This window comes from Miniopterus natalensis, chromosome 6, assembly GCF_054644295.1.
Source record: "Miniopterus natalensis isolate mMinNat1 chromosome 6, mMinNat1.hap1, whole genome shotgun sequence".
In the NCBI taxonomy this organism is placed as follows: domain Eukaryota; kingdom Metazoa; phylum Chordata; class Mammalia; order Chiroptera; family Miniopteridae; genus Miniopterus; species Miniopterus natalensis.
The window spans coordinates 52,892,330-52,914,840 of NC_142086.1; the positions used below are offsets into that span (position 1 = coordinate 52,892,330).

Sequence of the window (22,511 nt, forward strand, 5' to 3'; positions counted from 1 at the left end):
CAGTACCACACTCAAAAATCTTTAAATTACAGTTTCCTTTTCTTGTTCCGTTTAAATTGTTATTTGGTTGATAAATTAGTACCATAGTGTCTGCTTATAAATTTCCATATTATTTTTCAAGAACATAATTTTGTGGTAGGCATAAATTGTTATTTCCCCTCAGGGTAACTGAAGCTTTGCTTTGTGGTAGGGTTCCTGGCTCTGGCTTTGGTGTGTGCCTGTGCTTGTGTTTAAATGTACACATGGGTGTGTGTCTTGGGGTTTGGTAATTCAAGTCTGATTTACTCAGTCACCTTGCAATTTGTTCTGTACATAAGTGTTTTTAGGAAATTTACTTCTTTATATTCCAACGCACTTGTATACTAGCACTTTTTAAAATATGCTTTTATTGATTTCAGAGAGACAAAGTAAGAGGGAGAGATAGAAACATTTATTGATAGAAACATTTATTGGCTGCCTCTTGCACGCCCCTTACTGGGGACCGAGCCCACAACCTGGGCATGTGCCCTGACTGGGAATCGAACTGGAGGCCTCCTGGTACCTGGGGCAATGCTCAACCAGCTGAGGCACAGGGGCTGGGCAGTATACTAGCATTTTTAGGAAATGCTGGGAGGCTTGGGCTAGAGAGACTGCTCACTTAGAATCTTTATAATGAGCTCTAATATACAGAATTGAATTACATTTTGGGAATTTAATGATGAAAGGAAGCTCTTTTAGATATATGAGAGAAAGATATCATTTTCACTTTATTTGTAGTACTTTTGAAAATTAATATTTGTGCCCGGCCAGGCTTGGCTCAGCGGTTGAGCATCAGCCTAGGATCCAGGAGACATGCGGGTTGTGGGCTTGATCCCCAATCGGGGTGTGCAGGAAGAGTTGATCAGTGATGACTCTCTCATCATTGATGTTTTTATCTCTCTCCCCCTCTCCCTTCCTCTCTCTGAAATCAATAAAGATATATTTTTAAAAAAGAAAATTAATATTTGTTCACAAAGCTTGCCAATAAGATTTCAGAAACCAAAAATGTATATCAATATTCTGGAAATTATTATGCTTGTAATAAATGGCCCAAATAAAGCAATACCGAATTCAGGCATTGTGCAGCAGAAACCCAAACTTGTGCAATTCACAAATTCAATCACAACTTTGCTCTGAGGAAACATTTCCCCATAATTTTGAACATATGGGTGTTCTTTGCCACTGAATTGCATTGAAATCTATCCCCTTTCAGTGGAAAACAGTTTGATATCACTTACATCAATGAAAGAGTAATGATTAGCTACTTGGGAATAATTAAAAATTTTTTTACTGATTAAAGGCTGTTTTGATGTGTTAATAGCCCCTAATGAAAGTTACAATTCTGTGATTTAAGAGAATAGTCGATACAATTCCTGAGACTGCAAACTGTTGGGCATTAACTGGTTAAAATATAGTATCATTACTCTATTGAGGATCTGAGTATTTAGAAGCTATCCCATAAAATTGTTCCTTTTTCTTAAAAATGATTTTTAAAAAGCTAACTGAAATTTGTGAATTAAAGTCTATTATACCCAAGGGAAAGCAGAATTCCTCTCCAGTGTTCTAGAGGTCAGAGGGAAAAATCAGCATCATTATCAACAAATATTGGCTGAATGTCCTGGGAGTGTGAGGCCTATGCAAGGAGCTTTGTGGGAGGTAGAGAGACACAGGACATGGTAAGACACTTAATGTCTACTTGGGGAGATAGGATTGTGACATGCTTAGATAAATAGCTATAAAATTTGTCCCTCAATCTTGTGTGTCTTTCCCTACACAACTCTCAAAGACAGAGCACATACCCAATACGCACTTAACATTCTACATGTTGGTCTGTTTCGATGGCTATCTGTTTCTGGTGGTGAGCTCCTCAAGGATTGGGGATTGTGCCTTTTCCAACTTTGTACCCTCAATGTCCACTACAATATTTGAAATATAGAGGTGCTCAATAAACACTCACTGGGTGGATAAATAACTGAAGACCATTAGATATGCAACTGAGAAGCAGAGGTAAGAAAACTAGATTCATAGTCAGAAAATGGATGTCAGATCCCTGTTTCAGTTTCTTAGCTCTGTGGGCTACTTTCTCCGAGCCTTGGTTTTCTCCTGTTTAATCTAGAATAACACCTGCCTTGTGGGATTATTGTGAACATCAAATGAAATACAACTATAAAAAAGTACTCTGGGCATATGCATTTAAGTATAAGGTATTATTATGTTAAGCAATTGGTACAGGTGTTAAATGCTAAAAGATATATAATTAACATAGCTAGAAAACAGGTAGATTATTAAGTGAAGTTCCCTGATACCATCCAATAGTGACTCAAAGAATTGGGAGTTAAGTGTTTCTTTTCTGAAAAAGCCTAATTAATCATTCTCTTCCATGTGAAGGTAACCTAAATATCATATAACACTGGTTGTTACATGATTTAGGAAATTCACGTGACTCTCCTTTACCTGGAAAAATTGCATCTTACTGTGCTTCAGTTTACTAATTTGCATAAAGAGGGGCATCTTCAGGGTCCTTTCCAGCCTCAATGGCATCAATATTGACTTCCACTCAATTCTATCAGCAATTTGCCTAGAGGCAAAGCACTGCTTCTTCTATAGCTTTTAAATATCCACCTTTCCAGAAAAGGACAGGCTGTACCAGCATGGCTTTTTCTTTGGCTGTTATTTCTTGGGTCTGCAGACAAAGGAATTTAGCCTTTGTAATGAATCCCATTAAAATGCCAGAGGAAGGTGATGCGTCCAAGACTACCTGTCAGGTGTGCAGAAAAACCTGATATTTTTAACCTTTCTACTCCCCAGTTTTCTGCAGAATAATATGCACATATAAGAATGTTCAATAAATCCTTAGTTACCAACAGGCTGATTTATTTTCCTTTAATCACAGAAGCTGTAAATGAGTGTAACATGGAAAATAAATGTTTAGAAATTGGAATTGTTCTTCTTCCTTCTTTTTCCTCTGACAAATCCTACTCCACTTTCAAGGCCTGGCTTAAGTGCTGCACCGCGACCTGGGAGGACTTTCTTGATGCTGGTCCCTCGTTCCCACCCTTTCCTCTGAACTCTAACCACTGCCTGACTCTCCTTGATAAATTTTGCCTTGTATTACAGTTGAGTGCAATGTCTGGGGCTTCTCATTCATCTAAAGGCTCTGGGAGAGCATGGATTGAGTCTCATGCTGCCCTGTGTCTCTCATAGCATTAGACTCAGCTCTTTGTACACAGAAGGTGCTCATTTAATGGCTCTTACAACCAGCAAACAGTTTACTCTTCAGTGAAAAATATTCAAGAGATATATGTTTAAATGCTCGTTTTTCCCAAGGCAATGGAGACAGTAATCACCTCTGTTTCCTGGATTCTTCTCTTTAAAAACTCAGAAACATCCTTGAGCAAAATCTGACAGTGCAGTTCACAAAAACAAACTTCTTCCTTTTATTTCACTTTCAACTTAATAGTAATGCTTAACCTGCCACCTCTTAATGACACTGGCAAGTTGGTGAGGCTTATTGATCCGTGCTTGAGGAGTTAATTCTGAAAGAGAGTTTGACAACAAACACTATATGGGAGAATACATTGTTACTCCAGTTTTGTTGGAATGACCTGAAGACACTGCCCAGCCAGACTCAGGCCCATCTGGTTTCTTGCCACTTGTGCCAATTTCCTAAGGCTCTAATAGGAATGCACAACAACCTTCTTTAGATGATCAATACACACCTGCTAAATACATAAATATGTAGCTTCTATACCTAGAAACATAGGATATTCTAATCACTGCTTTATCAACCAATGTCAATACTGCATTCACGGACCTATGGCCAAAAGCTGTAATTAATTATTATGGACTAAATTGTGCCCTCCCCCCCAATTCATATGCCAAAACCTTAACTCCCAATTTAATAGTATTTGCAGATGGGGCTTTGAGAGGCAATTAGGTGTACATGAGCTTATGTGGGTGGGCCTGGCCCTCATGATTGGATTAGTGCCCTTATAAGAAAGATACTGAAGAACCTGCTATTGCTCTCTCCCCTTGTTATGTGAAGATGCAGTGAGACAGTGACCTTCTGAAAGTCAGAAAGCACTCTCACCAGAAACCCACTATGCTTGCACCTAGATTTTTTTTACTTTCAGCCTCCAAAACTATGAGAAATAATTTTTATTGTTTCAGCCCCTCAGTCTATGGTATTTTTTTATGGAAGCCTGAAGTGACTAATACACTCATTTTTTTAAGTACTGAATACCACCCTCCAGGGTAAGGGGTATGGCTCTGGGCACTATTTTAAGAGATATACAGCAAGGTCTGGGGGTGAAAAAGCAAAGAACAACAGAAAAAGTGAGCTTGCTCCTAGGAGCTCACAGTCTATATACACTACGGTGAGACTGTCTGCCAATGTAAGGTCGAGAGAGTCATGGGTTGAAGTAAAGGTGAAAGATGAAACAAAGGTATAGATACAAGCTCTGTGGATACAGAGGAGGCCATGTTTGTCTTCAGTTAGAAGGGCATACAGAAGGATTCTCAAAACAGCCATAACCAAACTGGGACCTGAGGGATGTGAAAAAAAAAAAAAAAAAAGCCTTGATGATCAAGAAAAAGTCCTATCTGATGACAGGCCATCTGTTAGCTTGAATTTATTTAAGAGAAAGGTAGAGACTGAATTAGAGTGCAGGAGCTCAACATTCTGCTCTAATCCTGCACTAATTCCTCATTTTCCAAAGCCCTTGGTTTTCTAAGCCTTGATTTTGTTTGTGAAAAGGGATAGTAGCATTTCCCACTCCACTGTCAGGAGTGGGAAGGAATTAATGCGTGGGACTTGGAGGAAATAACACTTACCATATGACCCGCAAGTATAGGTCTCTTCCTCCATGAAGAGTTTCTTGGTGAATTGCTACCTTTCTCCCAAATGTCCTTATTCGTTTCCCCCATTTCTGTCCTCTGAGGCCCCAACACCTTTAACACTATTTTGTGAAAAAACTATCTGTATATTTGTTGTAGTTTATCATCAAATTTAGAGTTTTTGCCTAAAGTAGATTAAAAATATAAATTTTCACTTTTTTAATGGATGAATTTCAGAAGGTTCAGTTTTATTTTAATTAACGTATCTCAATGGCTTTATTAATATAAATTGCCTCCAATATATTTTAGCATTATTAAAGAATTCATAAAATAAAAAATACCTTCAATGGAAGATATTTACTATCCTTTCAAAAATATATTTGATATAATTTAAAAACTTATTACATATGTGTGTTTGTGATTTTCAGATTGTTTAGAGTTCTCAGTGCATCCATTCAATTGTGCCTCCCTTAAGCAAGTCTTCTCCCCTCTTTTGTCATCCTATTTCTTCATAGTGTAAACATAGGAGACTGAATTATTAAATAATCATTTAGTTAAAAAGTAAACAAATATTTTGAATGCTGACAGTATACCATACTTGTCACTAAGAAGTGTTTAAAAAGAGAACTTGCCTCTCTGTAGTAATGACACCAACCTCAGCTGGCATCCCCTGACTACAAGCAGGTGAGCAAAAGACAGATGCAGGGAGCCAGTTTTTTCTTTAAGCCTGGCTGTGGAAGAGAATTACCATGTCCCATTCAAAGTCATCAGAACATCAGAGAACTTCCACTCAAACTCCCCGGCAATTCTCATCTGCAAGTTGGGTCTGTGTGCTTGACCTTGAGTGCTTCAGCTGGCTTCACTTTCACATCTTTCCCTTCAATCTTTCATTTTACATTTCAGCAATGACTGCTCTTAGGCACCCAGAGCCAAGTTCTATTTGCTTCTTATACACACATAAGAGTCTCAGGCCCAAGGTACATCTAAAGGCAAAGAGTCAAAGACCATCATAGGAGACACTGGAATCTAGAATGAAACAGAGTTTTCCCCTAACCTCCCTGGCCCCACGCTCCATAAGTATCAAAGCAGCAGTAGTCTCACCTATTATGATGAGAGCTTTGGAAAAAGAAAGATAAATAAAATGTGACACCCCCCTCACCCCAATCTGACACAATACCCACTAAGAGTTTCAAATCAGTAAAAGAGTGTGTCGAAGACTCAAATAACTATAACACCAGTGGCAGAGGGTTAAATCCAATGAGAGGGAGAAACAAAACCTTGCATGTTCAGGAAAGGCCATGTCTATTTGCTGGAGTTCCAGGAAAGCTTTTTAAGACTAGTTGATGCAGATGTTCAACAAAAGAGGGAGTTGGGAAGAAGCACAAGGCAGGCAGCAGCCTGGGGCACAGACAGAGATGGCTGAAGGTATAAACATCCAGAAGAGTACAGTTTGGCCAAGTGTTGCAAAAAGAATGCATAGAAGAGGGATGGGAAATAAAAGTGAAATATTTTGGGACTTCTTACATGAGCTGGGCTGGAAGGACAGATACATGGATCTCAAACCTGAGTGTGTACAAGAAACCTCTGCAAGAGTCTTGTGAACAATGCAGATTTCCTGGATCCTTGTGCAGAAGTTCTAGGGAGGGGTCCAGAACTCCACTTTTTAAAGGGAGGCTTCAAGGTGATTCCAAAGCAGGTGACCTCCTACATGTTTTGGGAAACCTGAGCTTCCAGAGTTTCATGACTTGCCTCTGCCCCTCAGACTCCGACTCTCAAAGTGGCAGCGAGCAGGTAACATTCCAGAGATGGAAATGCTGACTAATAACTGCCCTTTGGCGATTCAAGTTAGGCAAAATTCTCCTATGCAGATTTTGTACGTACGTCCCTGGGGCCTGGCCCTGTGCAGCTTACTGCTCAAAGCCCATGCACTTTGATTTTTTGTTCAGCCCTGTCAGCCTCTCTGAACCCTCATTTAGCCACAGAGGTAAGAAATACTACTCTCATTCTATTTGTGGGGAAATTTAAGTTGAAAGAAATGAGCTGAATGCAGAATAGTAGCTGATCAAGCTGGGTGACAACCAGGTCTAATTTTAAGTTCCATATTCTTTCTTTACAATAATTTGCTGCCTCATACCAGGCCCCCTAAGTTGAGTATCTTACCTAGGACTCTTGAATTTATTTTCAGGTTTATCTTAAAGATCAATTTTCAAGCACAATCACCCCCCCTACACACACACACCCCTCTGCTGCCCCAATCTTTGTTCCTCTAATAGGAAATGATGTAAATGTACAGACGAGGATACAGAGCAGTTCAGGAGGCCCTACTCGCACCGGTTCCCTGCTGTGGCTGGGAAGTTATCATTCCTTTATCCTTTAAGAGATATAAGGTAAATGTGAAGAAAACAAGGAACAGACTCCTTCCCCATTTTCTTTCCATCCTTTTATCTCTAAAGTAGGAAGTTTACTGAACCACTGCCAACAATTCACTCAGCCTAATGAAGTGTATAAGTAATAGGATTAAATAATCTTAAACCATTATTACAGTGGCCCGATGCTGACATTCATCCAAACTCTGGCAAACACTGAGGGTGAGTTCATGCTTGATTTAAAAATAAACAAAGTAGGGCAGTGGGAAGGTCCGAGCATAAAGTTTCAGAGGCATTTAACCTGGAAATCTGAGATTCTCCATCTTGGTTGGGGCTGAAGCAAACACTGGCCTATTTCTACACTTTCCAACCAAAATTGATGGAGTCCAACATTTGCTAGGGATGTTTTTCTGAAGCCTGAAGCCACATATGGTTAAACCTCTTCATGTCAGTCCCAAAGAAAGCAGTTCTTTGAAGGCATCTTCAAGGTTTATGGTTTCTATTCCTGCCTCTGCCATTAATAAACCATATAACCTCAGGCCAATCAGTCAGCTTTCTTGGGTGTTAGGCTTTCTCAGCTATAAATGACATTTTTTAATTTCTAAGGTTCTTCTTAGACCTTAAAAAACAGTCTAATTCTAATTCTGACAACAGAAATTAATGCAGCTTGGGATTGGAACCGGAGGGGAAGATTATGTTTGGCTAGGTCTCTCTCGTTCTGTGCATTCTCCTTACAGGCGTGTGAGTCACTGCCCTTACCTAGGGCCACCTGGGAGCCTTCAGGCTGTGGTAAGATCAGCAAAGGGCTGGAGGCTATTTGGAGAAAAGGCTAAAGAAAAAACAGTGCCGGACAGGGTGTGGCCTGGCGTGGCTCAGTGGTTGAGCACCGACCCAGGATCCAGGAGACCGTAGTTCAGTCCCTGGTCAGGGCACATGCCTGGGGTTGTGCTCTCGATCCCCAGTCTGGGGCCTGCAGGAGGCAGCCGATTGATGATGACTCTCTCATCATTGCTGTTTCTATCGCTCTCTCTCCCTCTCTCTGAAATCAATAAAGATATATTTTAAAAACACACACACATTAGCAAAGGACACTGCAGCAGCTATTCTTCCCCCAGAAAAGCCTTGCTGTTAATTATAGGGTGCTAATATGCATGCTTGTTGAAGAAAGAGGCACTTTCCAAAGGCTATTCATCCCCAAATCATGTTGCTCATGTAAAATTTTATAGCTATGGAATTTTATAGCATTAAAGATTTATGTAGGTATTTTATATTTTTTGTTAATTTTGTATAAAGTTATATCCTGTTATATTTTCTAAAACTAAATTTAAATTTTTATTTTGTCAGCTTACTAAACTTTTGTTATTCTAATACTTTAGATTTTCTCAAAGGATAATCACATCATCTGTAAATATTTATATATCTTAATTTTAGGATACTGAGGGAAAAATTCTCAGGAACAAAGGTATGATACAATGCCACTCATTTAAAATTAAGAAATATTATATACAAACAACATTATATATTTTTAGAGATAAGTAGAAAAATATAAACAAATGCAGAGACAGAATTTAAAGTTAACATAGTGGTTACTTCTATACAGGAATTTTGAGAAGGTGATTAAGGATAAGAACCTAAAGGATTTAATCTTAATTCCTAATGTTTTATTTCTTAAATAATGAATACATAAAATTTAATATTATGCTTTATATTTGGATCTGTGTTAGAAATATTACATAATAAATTGAAATGTATATATCACAGAGAAAGTTTACCATATAAAAAAATATATATGACTTTGTCTCCCAATTTCCAGGAGAAAGGCTAGAACACTAAGAACAGTATTGATATAACAGCAGTGATCTTGTGCGTGACTAGGAAGATTTAGGAAGAAGACTGGCCATTAGTTTATTTCATCCTATTAAACACATATATTTTTTTCTTCTATTTTATTTAGAGCTTTTTTGTGTGTTACTGCAATTTTTTTTTTTTTTTTAACAAGAATGTTAGATAAATTTCATTAAATATTCTTTTGGCATCTGTAAATACAACTACTTAGTTTTTAAAAATTTGATAAATCACTACAGTGGATTAAGTTGTCCTAACATTGCCATCACGGAATAACCTGGGGTGTTTCATTACGTGACACTCGATTCGCTAATACTTCATTTAGGATTTCTGAGCTGGTGAAAGGTTAGCATAGTTATCTTCGGAGGCCAGGTATTATTAGTTGGGATCAGGCTCCTTTTATAAAATGATGTGGGAAAAAGAAACATTTTTTTGCGCTAGGCCTTGAAAGTTGAAACAACGCAGGACTCAGTTCTTTCAAGATCTAAAAAACCTTGTTAGTAAAATTTCTTGGTTCTTTCATTCATGCTTTTGAGGTTATTAAATGTTTCTTCTTCTGTATTTTAGATTTATACAGGAAATAGCCTCTTTTATATAAAACTTGAACTGTCTTATACACCTGTGCTAAAATCTTCTTTTTCATTCCCAATTTTCTCTAATTTTTGTTCCTCTTTCTTATTTTCATTGGATGTTTATTTTACTGATCTTTCCAAAGAATCATCTCCTGTACTTAAAAGTGTTAGTGTTTTTCAACTGATCATTAAGTTCCTTTATTTAACTAATTCTGTTTTCCTTTAAGTTGACTTTGTTGTTCTTCTCCGGTTTTTTAGGTAAGTATATTTGCACTCTTTCTTGTTGCAATTAAGGACCCCAGCTTTGCTCGGAATTCCACCTTGGCGTCATTTCCTCCTTGCCGCCATACAGTGGTATCATCATCACTACTTCCAAGGGTTCTTCATCCCAGGAGTGTGTTTACTTGTTTATCTTTCTCCAGATGTGCACTTCTGCCAGCCAAAGTAGGAACTGTCTGCCTTGCCCTGTTAGGCGGAGGCATTTTTTTTTTTTTTTAAATCTTCTACAGAGATTTGGAAAGAAGATATAATCTCCTTGGTTGTATATATTAAATCAATCATATTTTTCAACTTCTATAATTGGTTTGTCAAAGACTGTAAGAAATGTGTTAAAGTTTTATAAATAATATGGTTTTACCATTTTCATCTCATATTTATATATTTCAGTGTAATGATATTTAATAAAGAGAAGTGCAGGACTATTCAGGAACTGTGACATTTATAATAAAATAATGTCCTTTGGCCCATTTGATAGTTTTGTCTTGAATTGTACTTTATCCACTATTAATCCTGCTGTTAATAGGTAATTAATATTTTCTTTTGATTAGAATCTACTGTTAAGTCTTTTTCTATCGCTTTATTTTTAACTGTTAGTTTTACTGATTCATTGCTTATCACCATTGTATTTGCTCTGGGTCTGCCCACCTATAGAAGGCAAAGATTGGTAATTGTTATGTAATGAAAACAAGTTACTAATTAGTACATATGATATGATTCCACTGTGTGTGTGTAAACACATGGATAGAGATGTGTGGTTATAGCTATAAGCATATATGCATACACAGATACACTGAAATAGAAAAGAAGTATTTGTTAAAACATAAACTGTTAAAATATTGAGAAGGAAGAGTTATGTACCTTTCTATATATTTCCTAACTTTTCTCTCCTAGGCATACTTAAAAAGAATTATTTTCTTCTAATTACATTTGGTAGCAGTCCAAGTGCCCATTAGTAGATGAGTGGATAAAAAGCTGTGGTACATTTACACAATGGAATACCACTCAGCTGTTAAAAAAGAAATCTCACCTTTTTGTAACAGCATGGATGGATCTCGAGAGTATTATACTAAGTGAAATAAGCCAGTCAGAGAAAGATAAGTACCATATGATTTCACTTATATGTGGAATCCAATGAATAAAATAAATTAACAAAGTGGAGACAGATTCATGGATGCAGAGAACAGACTGACAGCTGTCACAGGGGAGGGGGCTGGGGGCTGGGTGAGAAGGGTGAAGGGGTTAAGAAGGGTGAAGGGAAAAGAAAGACTCATGGACACAGACCACAGTAACTTGGGGTGATAAACACACAATACAATATACAGATGATGTATTGTAGAATTATAAATCTGAAACCTAGAATTTTATTAACCAATGTCACCCTAATAAATTAAATTAAAAACAACAACGATGTGAGGAGCCACTGAAGGATTTTAATCTCTGAAGTGGCATTGTCAGCTGAGTAGAATGCCAGTAAGGAGGAGTGATATAAGTAAAAGTTATATATCTGAATAAAAATAAATAAATAAATTGCTGCCATATGAAAGAATATTCTGAGCTCAATATTTCTCTAAAAATAAGGCAAAAGCTACATCTATAAAATTCAGTTTGGGTTAATTATATATATTTTTAACTTGACATTATAAAAAAATGGTAATGGAAAAAATTAATTAGGAAGGGGAGACCTAGTAATAACAAATGAGATTTCCAATGACTGTTTGGATATGTGGGGAAAGCAAGACTTGAGAATCAAAGGCCAAGGTCAAGTCTTGCATCTGGCACTCATGCTCTGTGGAACCGAGCAAATTGACTTTCTAAAACTCTTACTACTGGAAATGAAGGCAATTATAATTGTACCTATTTTCATGGGTCATTAGAGGATGACATAAGATAAAATTAAAGTACTCTGTAAAAATTAAACCACTACACAAATGTTAGTTGTTATAATGATTTGGTTATAAACAAAATAAAAAAGAAGAACAAAAAAGAAAAAGATTTTTGCCTTAAAACTTGAGGCATTTCAGGGAAAGCCACATATAAATGCTCAAGAGAAGACAGGGATCAGTATAAGTTCAGCATTTCTTATTCTGTAATACAGTAAAGCATAATTCATGTGGTCATTGACTAAAAGGTTGGAAATGGATGACTACAATCATAGGGGGCTATCAGTATGTGTGTGATTTTAAGAAGTTGAACCTTAGTTTCAGGGTCATGGTATGAACCTGGCAATAAAATTAGAAGATCTGTTCCTAATCTTCATTTTATATTTTACTTTGAAAATATCAAAGCTGCTGCAAAATGGGACTAATGGTCTTCGTCTGTTTCACAAGGTTCTAATAGGTATGAGCATGTACAATAATAGATGCTCAGAAGCTCTGTAAAATGTAAGAGGCCATACAAACAGGAGAGAAAACTATCCATAGTTGTTAGCATGGTTAAATCTCTTAAAAGAATATTTGCCAAGTTTTCATGTTTCTTGAAGCATTCTTTCTCTCTTTCTGGGAGAGTACTTGTGGAGCAATGATATAATGTCAAAAGGAAAATGGCTTTGCATGTGTGCAAGCGTGTGTGTGTGTGTGTGTGTGTGGTGTGAAAAGAGGGGCAGAGACTCCCTGGAGATGGCCAGCAGAGGAGGACAATTAAGAAAATAGAAGAAGGGAAGTTGATGTGGATTTTTCAGGTTTAGTCCAGACTTTCAGTTCATTTCCCAGCACCCACATAAAGCCTTGGCCATAACTGCCTTTAAAACACTTTATTGGAAAGAATTGAGCATAGAAAAGAACAACTTTCCTGAAGAGGTAGGAGGCCTTCCTCTTAATGTAGGTGGAAAAGTTAAAATGTTTTAACTGTAGCCATTTAGTGACATAAGGAAGCAAGAGGCCACTAGTGCGCTGGCCACTAATATGTCAAATTCAGGAACCTCAAAGTGTTTAGTCTCCAGTGGAGTTGGCCTCCTACTTCCTGAGAACTTTCAATCACTTGGGTCTTAACTCTAATAAAAATGTCTGTACAACTTCCACGGCTGGAGAGCTAAGAACTGGATTTGCTCCACTCTGAGTACGAGCCCTGGGTGAAGGGAAGACCTTGGCTGCCATTTCGTAAACAGACTTGCTGAGGATCTCTGATGTTCTGTTTGTAGGCCCAGACTCCTTGGCTATGCTCAGGACACAGGAACTCTTTGTAAATCTACACTATGGGTAAACCTGCCTCTTTAAGGGCAGAAGGACACATACGTAGGAGGCTCTGCTGCTGCTCTTCACACTCATATCAACATAAAAATTTTCTTAAGCAAAGCATGAAAATCTTCTCATATATGTTCTTCATATTCTTTCTACAACATCTACTCATTTTGGTATTTCCATAGAAACTGTAGCTATGAAATGACCCAAACTTAGAGGATTTTTCAATTGTATCATATTATGCTGCAGGAAAAGCAATGATAAGGATGCTACTAACCAAATTAAATCCTTATATTAGTAAATAATTCCATGATGTACAAACTATTATACTTGTTCGTTCCTTCTCCTTGAAGACAAGGAAGACGTTAGTATCTCCCTTCGATAAATGTGGATACTGGTACTCAGAAATGAAATGACTTTCCCAAAGTCACTCTAGGAGAGCAAGGACTAGAACCAATGTATTCTATTTTTATCAATTTACTTCCCAATGAAGCTTAGAGTTCTTAATTTTAAGCTGTTCATTTATACAAATCCATAAAAATAATCAAGGCTAAGCTTTTAAGAGATCTATCACCAAAGTAGAGAAGCATCTCATTGGTTTTGTAAATAATTACACAAATTCAAATAACTATTACATAATGCACTTATTAAATTGATTCTAAATAAATATAAATAAACTTTTTCAATAGTGGAATAGGTTATAGTTTAACATACGGTCTCATTACTGTGATGGTTCTGTAAACTGAAAAATCTTTCTAAAGAAATCTAGCAAATGTTCTCCAAATTGCCATAAACTGAGTGATATAAATAAATAAAAAAATGCTAAGGAAGCAATTCAAAATAAAATAATATAAAAATTTTAGTAATTTATAAGCATGCTCTTTATAGTACCAAAGATTAGAAAATACCCAATGCCTTTCTAGTGGCAAATGGTTTTAAAATTTATTGTGTAAACATAATGTAAAACTAAATAAATAAAAATAATGATTATTAACCATGGAAAGCTATATACATATTTATATGAAGTCGATCAATAGGAAATATAAAACAAAGTATGTATAAAATGATTAAAGAGAATTACAATGCTGTACAGAATCAAGTTTATTTAATTACAGCTATGTATGTGCAAGGATTAAGGATTTAAGAGAATATAGGAAAATGTGAATAATCATTGAAACAAAGATGAAGACATTATTGGTAAAGTTTTCCTCAAAATTATGTGAATGTTTAACTTAAATATGATTTAAAGTTGAGGAATTTACGCAAGAATAAACCAAATTTATATTAGAGTGGTCTCCTTCCTGGACTCAGAGCATCAAATATGGGTTGTCCGTATAGAGAAATAAGTAAATAAACCACTATCTTCAAGATTCTGACTGTATCAATTTAAAAACAAAACACTGACTGAGGCCTAGGGCCCGGTTTTCTCTGCTTTGCACAGGATGCCTTTCAGACATCAGCTTCCACCAATGGGATGAGAGGCAATTTGGATGACATTGTAGGCGCTTGTTTTAGGACTTTGGTTCCAGGAGGGATAAGCACAGCCTTCCCAGCCCCCAAAGAAAACTCTCCATGTTTCTAATGTGGCAGCTTATTGGATTTATGAAAGTTCATAAGAAATTAAAATGCTAACACATCCATGTTGGGGCTTGAGGGCTGGGCTGAACTCTGAAATCAATATTGAACAGGGGTCTTTGAGTAAAGTTTCACTGAACTCTGATAAGAATTAAATTGCATTTTAGAGTTGCCGTGAATAGATCTCATTAAAGAAAAAATCACGTTTAAAGTTTCTTACGAGGAAGAGAAGTCAGAAGGATGTAAGAATTTCCCTTATTTGAATTCACCCAGGTCTTCTAAGGATGTGACTGGGTATCTCCCAGACAGTGTTCCTTGTTATGAGTATAGTGTAGTATCAGGTGACCAAAGCAAACAGCTGTAGATTGAAGAATCACCAAGCTCCCATGCCTGGAAAGGAGATAGAAACCGGAGCCCCCACACTGCAGAAACCCATCATTTAGCCAGATTGGACTTTCTTCAGTCTTATTACATACTCAGGAGAGCAAGCAGAGCATTTAAAACAGGAGAGTGCTGTGTCTGACAGGTTAAAACAATTTCTTAAAGCCCAATGAGTCTCACTGCACATGTAAGGTCCTCATATTCAGAAGTACTAAATAGGCCAGAAATCCTGTCAAAATTAACCCCAGAATAGCATTCATTTCATATCTACCTTTCCTTGAGCAAGCCAAGCGTGCTTTACAAGGATGACCTTATTTCATATTCACAAGCCTTTGGGGGAAATCCTGCAAGCATCCCACTACATAGATGTGGAAACTGAGGCTCACGGAGATCAAGTCTCTCCCAAGGAGACGAGGCATTAAGTGACAGAACCAAATTCAGATGCGTGTTCTTCATATCATGTTATATTGCTTCCCCATACTGGTCATATGATTCCTAGCTCATAAGGGACAGAAGAAAACCTGAAGGAAGCTCATTAAAGTAGCCAGGATCAACACGGCAGTCCAACAAGGGATGGAGCAAAGATGCAAAAGCTACCCAGTCACAGCAGTCTGTGGTCATTAGTATAAGGACACACAGCCATGCATAGCTGCTTCTCTAGGCTCTGCTGACGTCACTGTCACAGAACTCACTGCGACAAATATTTCAGAGTGGGGGTCCTATGTGAATGTCATTGCGAAGGAAAGTCTGCACAGTCTGCTGACAAAGGAGGGGGATTTGTAGTTTTCTCTTTTCAATAAAGACTTCAAAGGGCGATATTTGAAATATCCTTAAATACTACAGAGCTGAGCTTTGGTTCACTGACTTTCCCTGGTATGTACTTGCTCCTTCCAGATCAATAGGACCTTACTGTGTTTGTGTTTGTGTTCTGGACAAGTTAAAACTGTGTGGTAACTACAAAAAACACACAAACAAACAGGACTAGGAGTGCCAACAACTGCATATAGCCCTGGCTCAGACACTAATGACTGGAGAAGTCACTTTTCTCCTCTCCTCACCTCTGTGTTCTCATTTCTAAAGAGAGGAGTTAAATGAATGATCTTAAGTTTTTCTCCAGCTCCAACATTGTGTGGCACTATAGTGATGCTATATATATGCTTAAGTTGTGTTTGGGGAGAAAAAGGAAATAAAATTGAACCTAAGAAATGCAAAACAGTATTAAATCCTGTATGATCTTAATCTTGAAGAGCCTTCAGGTCTGTGCTACAGACTTCAGGGCTGCAACGAGTTAGAGCTGTCAGGTTATGTGAAAATGCCGATGAGGCCAGAAACTTCTGCAATAAACTTGAAACTTGGGGATCCACAAAGCTATGTAAAACTCCCAGTGTCTTGCACCGCAAGCTTCTTTTATGTTGACATGCTTGGGCACTGAGGGCCAACCCATGGATCTTTTGTGGGTTTTCAAGAAGCACTACTTTTTCCACTAACAAGTGTTAAACAGACACATTAAAATCATGCAGAATGATAACAAAGAAATTTGCTTTAGATGTAAAAAACATTTCTGTTCATCCATTAAATTGCTCTATCATTTGATAGCTTAACATACAGATTTAAGTAGCCTGGCAAAAAGCTATGATAATGTGACTATGAGTGTTTTTTAGTCACCCACCAATGTTATTAAAGTATAGTTGCTGTGTTTTTTAAAAAAACCAAAAACAATTGTTAGCTCAGTCACTTTGAAACCTCTCTGATGCTATGAGGGGTCACAAGCTAGCCTGTACATACATGCTTAAAATCCAGGGGATGATGTTCTTCCCAGCAGACCACTAACTGAATGGTAGCCCCATCCCAACACACCTTTCTGACTTTATATGAACATGTGGGAAAAACTAAGATGCCAATTTACACACACGTATCTTGAAGTCTGGGGGTAAAGATCAATGGCTACATTCCATCTGGAGTGATTGGCACTTTGCCAAAGAATTTATCTCTGCAAAGCACCTGAGGGCCAGATCTGAACTTACGATGTAGCAGGGCTCACAGTAGGCTTTCTTCTCCACAGCATAGAAGGGCTGCCCACGAAGCTTGTTGTTGCAGATGATGCACGTGAAACAGTCCACATGGAAGACCTGGTCCATGGCAGTGCATCCTGTCCCTTCCCCAACGACATTTTCCCCGCAGCGAGCACAGCGGCCTGAAAGAAAGGAGGGATTGATTGTTAAGAACACACAGAGGAATGATTTCAGTCCCGCAATGGAAGCCAACATGGGAAGATGACAGATTCATAATGTCAGCAGCAGCAGCAACAGGACCCCCACTACCACCATCACTACCATGACCAAGATCAGCAGCACGGTCACCACTATCCCCTGTAAGGCCAGCACGATGGGGACTTCCCATGAGTCAGCTGAGGAGTTGACCATCACAGCCCAAGATCCCACAGAAAATGACAGAGCAGAACTCAAGTGTCCCGACGTCGAGGCCGGTGCTCTGACTCTACTCTCTCAGGGAAGTCTAAGGAAGAAGGCTCAGGATGGTAGGAGTAGGTGGCATTGCCTAGGAAAGCCTTTCTCTTTGGGAGTCTACCTGTCCAGTGAGACTGTGAGGGAACAGGGCCCAAACTCAACCTTCACTCCTTTCACAAAAGCCCTGGCTGTGAAACCTTTGCATCCAGCTCTCCACGACAGGCAGGTCAAAAGGCAGTCGCTTTTATTTCCAGACAGCTCTGACTGCTGGGAAGTTCGTTCTCATATTGAGCCGAATTGCTTGCTCACTCCGCTACCCAATAGTTCTAGTTCTGTCTCCTGGGGATTCATGAAACAACTCTCATCTCTTACACTCGATGCCCTTTACCATATTACACTTCAGTCAACCTTGCCTCCAAGCCTGTTCGCAGACTTAAATCCTGAAATAGTTCCACACACTGGAGGGTTTGAGTTTCTCATGGCCCTGGGTTTTGCAGACTTCCAGTATTCTTAAATTGATTTGTGGGGCATCTGGACTACATATGGACATCAAGTTCAGCTTTAAAAGGTTCACATAAAGTTTTAAATAACAATAAAACATAATTTAAGAGAAATATTTATGTCAGTGAGAGGCATTGTACTGGTTGCAATCTGTATCTATAGCAGGCTCCATCATAGGCATCTTGAATCAAAGATCAGATCCACAGCCAGGTCCCCATGCTAGTCTTTATTTCTGCTAAGTAATTACAGGTCACTGGGAATGTCCGCTAGAGTCTGCAGGCTTTCACAGGTAAGCTATAGCAAACCTAGCGCTTCATATGTGTCAGGTGCTTTCTAGGTGCTTTTTATATGTTAACTCCTTTCATATTCACAACGATCTATGTGATAGGGATTATTCTTATTCCTATTTAAAAAATATATATATTTTTTAAGTTAAAATACGAGGGCTAAATGTTTCAACTTGGGAGAAAAGAGGCAAATACGTTTCTACTCCTATCTAGTTGCATTTGGCCCAGGAAAGGATTTCTTTATATTCTGTTGCAGGCTCTGAATGTCTTGAGTATAGTCCATCATTTCCCCCCTAAAAATTAAGAAATAGCTCAGCCAGGTGTGGCTCAGCGGTTAAGCATAGACCTAGGATCCAGGAGATCACAGTTCAATTCCCGGTCAGGGCACATGCCCGTGTTGCTCGTGCAGGAGGCAGCCGATCAATGACTCTCTCATCATTGATGTTTCTGTCTCTCTCCCTCCCTCTCCCTTCCTCTCTGAAATCAATAAAGATATATTTTAAAAAATAAATAAAAATTAAAAATTAAGAAATAACAAGTGTTGGAAAAAGTTAAACACTTGAAAACTAAGTCATCTCCACTATAATTGATATATTATGAAGTCTATATATTCTTGACATTTGATCCAAATGCTGTGGCTTGATTTGCAAACTTCTATCCAAGAGTTAACTTGTACCTATTTTTATTATAAGATGTATAAGCTTAGAAGGGCACGTTTAACATTTTGGCTGTTCATTGCCTTTAGTAACCAACATAGGTTATTTCATATGGTGCTGTTTTTGTGATTATTCAGAAAAAACACTTAATTGGTTTACTAGAAAGTTCACTGAGCTATGTTTGAAAATGCTGTTAAATTCCGAGAGCTTCATGGTACTAGCTGACAACATTTCATTACAGAAAACATATTGGGGATTATAGGCAAACAATGAAGTCTAATTTTTAAAGAGTCATCATCATACTTAGCACTTAAAGTTTTCTTTTTTAACTGCTTGTGCAGAATCATTGCATTCATTCCTGCATACACAGATTCATTTCCTATATATAGGGTGTCCCGCAAAAATGTATACACACTTTGAAGGCAGTGTTTATTAAAATACATTTCAGTTTCAAATGTAACAGAATCTACAGCTATCAGCTGTTAAAATGTGTATACATTTTTTTTTTTGGATACCCTGTATTTGGAAGCCAGTTCACTAAAATTTACATATGTAATATCAATCTGAAGTAGTATTTATGGCATTATCTTTATTACTATTTTTTTCCACCTTCAGTGAGTCATATTCAAATCACTGATCTCTTTTGGTTGATCTGAAGAAATAATGCAATACAATAGTTAATAATGAAAAATGTAGGTTTATCAGCAGCAGAAAATAAACTCATACTAATGACATGAAAATACTCTGAGCTGAATGGCACTGTTAGTGAACATTGATTAAACACCATTCAACAGAGGTTATGTGGTATGGTACATGTGAAATTTTTAAGAATGTGATGATATTAAGAATAAGATTCCTGAGAAAATTGTAATTTTAAAATTTTAAATTTAACAAATTTTAAGTTTGTTAAATGCAGGTCAACAAAATTATTTTTAATTATTTCTCTTTCTAGATGCCAAACAAGATTCCGATAGTCCATCAGGGACTACCAGTAACCTGTGTACCACACTTTGGGGGGGGGGGGGGGCATGGTTTCGATGAGATGTTATCGACTGTTGGTCATGCTGGTCTACAAGGCACGTAGAGGTAGCAATTATGATCTAGACCACAGCCGCCCAAAGTGTAATACCTGGAGTCCCAGAGTCTGAGCCTACAAGGCTGATGGAGAGTTTGTGAACCTGGGGGAGATTTCAATCACTGATTAGATGGAAAGATCAGAGCAGAGCCCTGAAGGTCAGGCTGAGAAGATAAAGGTTGGAATTCTCATTCTATTCAAGACAGACCCAGGTATCTACTCTTTGTCCAGTACTATATTTGGCTTCTGTGTGACGTACAGAAATGGATCAGACAGTATCAGTACCTTTTACATACATTCCACAATCACATGAGAAAGTGCAATTGAAATGAAGAAAAATCACATCTGAGAAGGCTTAGGAAAGTTTATGTAGAGAAAGGCATTTGAGTCCAACTTTAAAGGATGGAATTTTGACGGTTGGAATGGAAGGGAAAACAAAACAAACAAACAAAAAAACACCTAGTTTTTCCAAAGGTTTATTGAACCCAAAAACTGCAGTGATTTGGTGCTGGCACAACAAGGTTTTGTCTTCTCAGCTATGGAAGCCGATGACTGAATTCATAAGGAACAATCTTCCCCTTTCTATTTTGGAGAATATTCTTCCAGAGTAGGTCAGGCTAATATGCTAGACCCAGACATGACCAGCTCGGCTGCCTCCGGTATTTTTCCTATTCTTGGGAGAAATCAGGGACACTAGGCTCGAGGGCAGTCAGTCTGGCACCTTTAAAATCACAAGCACAGAAGAAGAGCGAAGAACAAAAATTAAAAATAGCCCTGCACATCAACAGGACAGTAAAGGTGCCCGAATGTTCCCTTTTTACATTAGCAAAGACTTACAAACTATGGCTTTTAGGGAGGCATTCAGAATGGAAAGCCAGTTACTCAAGCACAGTGCATCCTTGCCCCTGCAGGGGCTCACGCTACACATCACTGAAAGCACACCGCATTCTAAGGCCCTTCTTTTAGACAGCATCTCAGCACTTTTAAATGAGGAAAACCAGGGAAATGGTACGGGACTTCAGAGCATCGAGGAAGCATAGTTGATTAGGGGCCAGTAGGAATTCCAGGGTCAAATTCAAATGCACAGTAATTAAAAAATCCAAAGACAGAGAGTCATTCAGCTTTGGGAGAACTTTGTCAGTGAACAACAATAACAAAAAAGAGCGTTATGTTTATATATTATTGCTTGTTTAAATGTTGCTTTATGTCAACTGTAGAGAGAGTCGTGGATTCGTCTCACCCCTTCCTCCCCCTTTTTCCCTCAACTATAGCAACTTCTGCAACAGCTCTGAAATGCTTCCTTCCCACCACATGCCTACTACACAAATTGGGCTTCATTATCTTCCATGGGCCACTGCAATGGCTTCTTGATTGTTCTGCTATCTCCAATTTACTTCCTCTTATAAATGGAAAGGCTTATGGAAGTTTTAGTATTTGAGTTAAGTCTGGAAGGCTATACACAGTTTTTGAATAAGTATTTTTTACTAGTGGCATGGGTAGGGGATGACATTACAGGCTAGTCAACATGTTGAGCAAGGAAGGTGGAGTAGTGGGATATACGTTTTCCTATTGAATGGTTCCGGCTTTCTCTTTTTATAATGTGAATTTATTTCCTTTACAATATAAAAATAAAGTTATTTAGAAATGTTTTTCCTCTGATCAGTACACCAATAGGCCATAGACTATCTTTTGCAAACAACGCTTGCTTTGGAGGTGGGACAAAAATGTCCATAGCCACATGGAAGGCTGGTGCTATGGTGACTAGGGGTGACATACTCCCAAACTCGCATATTAGTCAATATCAAAAGTAAAATAGTAAAGTTATGCAGACATCAAGCCACATCATATTTTTCTTCATGCCCTCCTTGCTACTTGACTTATAATAGAAATTTTAGGCACAAGCAAGTTAATATTCTGTCTTTAAATATTATAAAGAACTAAAACATTGCATGCTCATTAGACACCTTCTAAAATATATTCAGAACAAAGTCCTGTCCCAAAAGTTAAATCAATAAGGTTATATCGGGGTAGTGAAATGATGGTAAGGTATACCTAGAAACAAAATTTATTTTATATATATATATCCCACTGGAGTTATCATCCTAAAACACAGCCTCCATTAAGCTAGTTCAGAAATTATCTTCCACTGAAGATACAAAAGTATAATGGAACAAGTTTGCATAATTTATGTGACAGGTCCATATGACAGTCACTGGCAGTTCTAGGCTGAAGGCATTTTCTAATTGCCAAAGCTTTTATTTTATGGAACCCCGCAGATTCAATGCATGTAATAAGCAGTTTTATTAAATTGCTCAAGTTCTAGGACAGTGTTTGTCAATCTTGCCTGTATGTTGGAATAACCTGAAAACTTTTTAAAGAAATACTGATCTCTGGCCCTTGATCCAGAGAGTGTGATTTCATTGGTCTGAGGTAGGATGGGATTTTTAAAAGCTCCCAGGTGATTCTAATGTCTAGCCAA

The 22,511-nt window shown here is 37.9% G+C and overlaps 1 protein-coding gene across 2 annotated transcripts in view; it reads right to left on the reverse strand.

Moving 5' to 3' along the window:
- The window catches only part of LPP (LIM domain containing preferred translocation partner in lipoma), a 601,611-nt gene that overhangs the window by 77,907 nt on the left and 501,193 nt on the right, over positions 1-22,511 (reverse strand). For both annotated transcript variants that reach the window (XM_087818248.1, XM_016200064.2), the window contains one exon: positions 17,073-17,242. In XM_087818248.1, the coding sequence (XP_087674374.1) occupies positions 17,073-17,242 (170 nt within the window). The remainder of the gene's footprint in view (positions 1-17,072; positions 17,243-22,511) is intronic.